The 6,000-nt window shown below is 32.9% G+C and overlaps 1 protein-coding gene across 1 annotated transcript in view; it reads right to left on the bottom strand.

The window, feature by feature from the left end:
• Positions 1-445: 445 nt before the first annotated feature.
• Positions 446-6,000, bottom strand: part of LOC129988270 (peroxidase-like) — a 48,874-nt gene continuing 43,319 nt past the window's right edge. The window contains exons 13-14 of the mRNA XM_056096457.1: positions 5,340-5,442; positions 446-710 (exon numbers count right to left, since the gene is read on the bottom strand). Of these exons, the coding sequence (XP_055952432.1) occupies positions 560-710; positions 5,340-5,442 (254 nt within the window). The 3' untranslated portion in view covers positions 446-559. The remainder of the gene's footprint in view (positions 711-5,339; positions 5,443-6,000) is intronic.

The raw sequence follows: 6,000 nt of genomic DNA, 5'->3' as shown, positions 1-6,000 counted from the left end.
TGCTAATAGGGAAGGTTAAATATTATCTTGAAGATACCGCTGCAATCCAATTGAAAACTTTTTGAGCTATTTTGGTTACTATCGACAAAAGTAATAAAATTTTTAAATAATTTTTTTTGTTAGATTCCGAGAGCTGAGTTGGAATGGGACATATTGTATATTATTAAGAGGAATGACTTTCTTACAGGATTCAATACCTTCACAAAGAAAATTTTCCAAATTTATTAATGATAAAATTCAAAAAATTTATAAAATACTTCAATAATAATCGAACTATACATAAAATTGTCAAATGTGTGCCTTAATAAGAAATTTCCCGATTCACACAAAATGCCACACGCCAATGTTACGATATCTTCACGATACTGGCTAGCTTTCAGAACACCGTGGAGACATCGCATCTTAATATGTACAGAGTAACCAATAAATAAGGTTTAGTTAGAGATAAAAACTTTTATTGGATTTTATTTTTTCAAACACTTTTATTGAAAAATATCGCTGTCATAAGTAAGTGAACATTTTCTAGTACTTGATAGAAGTTATAGAAAAAATAGATACATCACAAAACATTTTTATATTTCTGTATAAATAATAATGACAGAATAGGAAGACAATTATGAATCATGACTGGTGCTATTTGCATGGATTGATTTTCGGCCCAGAGAAATAAATCGACCCCTGGAATGTCTTCACAAGGTACTTCAGGATTTCTACAAAAAATAACTCTTTTCATTTGATTACATTACTCATATTAATAATAAAAGAACATATTGAAATTGTTGAAAAAATTTTCTTTGTAGTCATTTTGACAGCTTTTTGTAAAATTCATTAGATAGTTACAAATATACTAGCAGTACCCGTACAGCGTTGCTCGTGGCATGACATCTAAGAGGAAAAATTAGTTAAGTCTAGCCTCCACCCGATACGACATGAGCTTGTCACGCAACATAACATAAAAAGATATTTAGAAATCCTCAAAAATAACTACAGAACAATTTTTTATAGCATATATTCAGAAATATTTAGGCCTAAGCTTTGATATACTGTCATTTGGCGCCTTGCGAGGTTGGCAATTTTTCGGTGGCGCTTTATTTGGGGGTACATGGCCGCCATTTTTTTATGTTACTATATTTCAATCTTTCCTGTTCATTTCCCTTGATTGTTTTTTGCTGCACAAGCTTCTTCTGCTTACTTTCATTATTTTAGATTACATTTTTTTTGCGTGCATTCATTTTACTGCATTTGTTGATTTTTTTTTATATTTCCGCTAATTTGCTACAGCGTTCCTCGGAACCTCGCGATTGGAAACGCTATTGCTGCCGTTCGCGCCACATTCAGCCATTTCGCTGAAATTTGGCGATAAAATTTTTTGACCATAAATGACTGTATATAAAAGCTGTTTCACATTTAAAAAAATACATATGTTAAAATTTCCCATATGTTAAAAAGGTAAAAATATGGGTTGAACCGGAGTTTAAGCCAAGTTCTTCGCCAAGTTAGCGATAACGCGCCAAAAATTTCAACGGCCGTTTTTGTGGTCCTTCTTCTGGCAACCCTATTATCTTTCACGTGATCCGCTGTCTGCTATGGTCGGACATCTACTTTATGATTGGATAGTTGGATAGTTTCTAAAAATTTTATATTTTCAAATTTCTTATATTTATATTTCAAAAATCAAGTTTAACATTTCCTTTCTTTGGTTCTCACACGATCTCTTGCCTCTCTGCTACGATGGAATGTGTGGATTATAAGAAAAATTTGGATGGATGCTTTATGAATGAGGTAAAACCTCATGACCTGACACAAATAACATCGAAGGAACGTGGTCGGCGATCAAAAGGGCCTTGAGGAATACTCCTCATAAGGCTGATTATTTTTATTCGTACCTGTTTGAATATGTGTGGAGGAAAAACCACGGTCACTCGGTGGGACCTGACGCTTTTGAGGATTTCAAAAATGATATCATAAAAGTTTACACCCCTTGGGTGAGAGGTCATGTCGAAGACACAGACAATAGATCAAGCGCCTCGTCGGCAAATTAGATCGGGCGACTGACCAGTAAATGGGTGCAGTGAATGTGTGGAATGAATGTGTGGAGTGAATATATGGAATGAATGTGTGGAGTGAATGGGCTGCTCACATCCATCAAACGAATGTGAATGGGTAAGTGAAAATTTTCTGCATTAAAATAGTATTTTTGCAGTATTTTAAAACGTGTTAAAAATTTTAAAAAACGGGGGGTTCAGGGGGCACAGCCCCCTGAGAAAAAAAAAAATGCTTAAAAAACTGTAATAAAAATAGCAATGTGTTATTAAGCATTTTTGTTTGCATCTAATTTCTATTATTTTAATTGTTCTTTTTCAATTTTAAACATTATTATGCATTATTTTAAATTTTAAGCTTTTAACACTTGTATTTTGATTACTTTCTCAAAATTGTCTTCGCAAAAACCACGGTCTTGCGATCACGTGCTTCACGGTGACCGCACGGCGCAAGACCGTTGTTGGCGAGTAGGCGATTTTTTGAAAAATACGCCAAGCGGGGGGTTAAACTCCGGTCGTACCAAAATATATGTTCATAGACAAAACAATTCATTAAAAATATACAATAGAAAAAGTGTTTTAAAATTTAAAGGCCTAAGTGAAGATTAGTGTGCACCAGCCGATTGTCGCCAATATTGCAACCCATCGGATCCCTCTTATAGCAACCGTACAGCTGTTTTGTTTACTACTTTTTGAAATGGTTGAGTTGTACTTAAACTACAATTAAATTATGAAAAATGTTAAATTAAAAATATTAAAAAAATATCGCTTAAAGATTTTACTTTTGTCCTTTATTATAATTAAAATTTATTAAATAAAGAAATTTAAGCTTATAATTAAAAGTTATTTTCTTCTTTCTTTTTTTAATGTGAATACGAACAGAAAATATTTATTCTTTTGCAATTTTTAATTGTCAGTATTCGCTTTAAAAAAATCGTCTGCATCCTCACTTTGAAAGACAGCTGCAAATGGAATTCTTCGCAGTTCTCGTAATTCTTTTGGTGTTATAACGGTTGGTTCCCTTCATAATTTGTTATGTCGGGATTATTTCGAACCTGTAGAATGGATGAAGGGCGAGTTAAATATGCATACATATATATTTTACGAGTTAATGAAATTAGGAAAGGATGCTTGTTTGAAATTTTGTATTGAGAATGGTTTGATATCGAACCGGCAGAATGGATGGAGGGTGAGTGGAATATATTTTTTTACAAGTTGATGAAGGTGGGGAAAGTATGTTTGTTTGAAATTTTGTATGGAGAATGTTCCAATTGCTTATTTCTCCGTTTTTTCTTTTCTCTTGGTTATGTACTGTTTCTGTTTTCCACACAGTCTTTATGTTCAATGTGCTAGCGAAGCTACTAGGTTCCCGCTCCCGCTGCTAGCGAAGCCGTATTATGTTTTTTTAAGTTAAAAAATCCGTTCGTACAACATCCTTCATTCTTTCTTTTCAATTGATTATGTACAGTTCATGTTATCCACACAGTCCTTATATTCAATGTGCTAGCGAAGCCGTAGGATGTTTTTTTTAAGTTAAAAAATTCTGCCCGGTGCCTTCTACAGATGCCGAAGGCACCGGGCAGTATGAAAAAAAAAAATACTTATCAGTAAAAAGTTCTAATTAGATGGCGGGAAATAGTAACCGTAACTGTTCCGCGGAAGTATTTGTTTATTTTGTGCGCCATCTTTATTGGCGACTTGGCATTGTTGGCGCAGCTGGGTGCACACTAAAATTCACTTTTATCAATTTAAAAATATGCAAATAAGTCATTGCACCCACTGTTCCACACTTGTTTATCAACTCTGTATAATCATATATGAAAATAAAATACAGCTTGCTTCATAATATTTCTTTGTAAACTATATGGGCTGCTTTTCCTCCTGATGCCAGGACAAAAGAGACAACTAGTCAAATGTAGACTTCGCCGTGGGCTTTAAATGTTGGCATAAAGTAGTGTCCATGCACCAGTGCACTCATAAATGAAGTCATTGGAAAGGCATTAATGTACTGGCCTATATTCTTCGTAAATTCTTTGGAAGTAAGATGTTCATTAGTAAGAAATGAATCTAATGGTTCAGGAGGGGGATGGCATTTTCTAATTTAATTTTCCCTAGTAAACAACACATGCCTTTTGATTCATCTTTCCATTTTAAAGCTGAACAATATGGACAGACTATAGACATTGTTCCCATTGAGAACGAAGCATCATTTCTGTAATCCTTGTCTTTCCCTGCCAGCAGACAGGCGAAATTCATTCTGTCTCTGTAATTCAATTGCAGTGCGATTTAAAGAGAGATGGTTACCTCGATCAACAAAAGACTCTTCTTCCCTAAGTGTGGACATTCTTTCGCTGATATCTGCCAACCTAACGTTTCATACGCTTCATTTCTTCTACATTTTCATTATCCCGCAACAAACGAAGCGTTTTGGCATTTAATGTGCACCGGCCAAGGTTGGAACTACTTTTTGGGGGCACAATGAGTTTTTAATCGCTGTTTAAAATCAGACGTAAACAAAAAAATGTATCGCATATGCATAGCAGAATTCTTGCTATTTGCGCAAGCGCAGTTTGAGATTTGCATATGCACGGATAAGTGAAAGTACAGATGCTGCTTTTACGCATTCGCGAATCGTAGTCGGAAAATAATTAAAATCGTAATTATAATACTCCATTTTTTATTTTGATATGATTTCAATATATTAAAATCCTTCCCAATAAATGCTCTACAAAATGATACAAATATCTCCAACATCAGTAAAGTATTTCACGAGTTTTTCTGGTTCAAACATACAGACGCTTTCAGGAGACTTCATTTTGTACTATGTATAGATAATAAAGAAATTATTTTAAAAATACAATGTATAGAAAGGAGTACTTAATTTGGTCGCAATATTATATAAAAACAACAGCTGTCTACTTTTTTTTTCTAAATGAAAAATCTTTATGTAATGAGAAAAAATATATGAAATCTGGGTGTAAAAAATGAAATAAAAAGAAAATGCAGCTGCGATGTTTCTCATAGATCCTTCTGAAGTCAATGTTAAACTTAAATTAATTGACAAACAAATTCAACAGATGTGCTGCCATCCATGGATAAGAAATGCGAAGACAGCCATTTTTTAAAACGAACGCATTTAATAACAGAAAGAAAAAAAAATTACATTAAAGTTGAATAAATTCCGACACGAAATTAAAAATGAAACCAGTGTGAGGCATTTCATTTCATAAATATAATGCAGATTTTAAAATAGTTTTTAAATTGCAGTGAAAATAAACATGTGAGTATTGAACTTACGTATCACTAGGAAGAAGCATAACATTCTTTTGTATATGTGTGATGTTCGAATTATCACAGAATATACGAGATAAAGAGCTCTGTTTGAGGGATTTCCTCTGAGCTGCAATAATAATAATAGAAATAAGATATTTAAAACAAAGAAATTAATAAAACAAAACATTATCATTCACAAATAACGTTAAATGTTACCGATAGTATGAACCGTTGTTAATTTCAAAATGTTATCAAAAAATTCATTAACAAATGAAAAAGGAATGTTTTAATATAAAGCAAATTATTATTATTCTGTAAAAAAAGCGAATTATCAAATTTTAATAAGAGAAATCTTCCATTTATTTATAATAATTCAATGTTCAGTCCCCTTACAGTAACTAAAATTGTTCTTACGTATTTTATTGTGAATTAGAATATTCTTTTCACAATATTACGAGTTATCCGCACATTTTTTGTTTTAAAGCTTTGAATAATTCGAGCTCACTTTACTGTGAAATGTACACATCTCCTCATTTCACCTTTTCTCTCATACCTATTTTGCCCAAATAACCTCATCCTGACGCATGCGTAAAAGCGAGATAGGTTTTAGAATCCGTGAATAAACAGTACCAATCATAAGTTTTTATGAGTTGTTAATTTGGATAAAATGTTTCTATTGTGGTTC

Source organism: Argiope bruennichi, chromosome 10 (genome assembly GCF_947563725.1).
Source record: "Argiope bruennichi chromosome 10, qqArgBrue1.1, whole genome shotgun sequence".
Classification (NCBI taxonomy): domain Eukaryota; kingdom Metazoa; phylum Arthropoda; class Arachnida; order Araneae; family Araneidae; genus Argiope; species Argiope bruennichi.
Note: the sequence above shows the minus strand (reverse complement) of the source record. Positions and strands in the feature narration are given on the sequence as shown.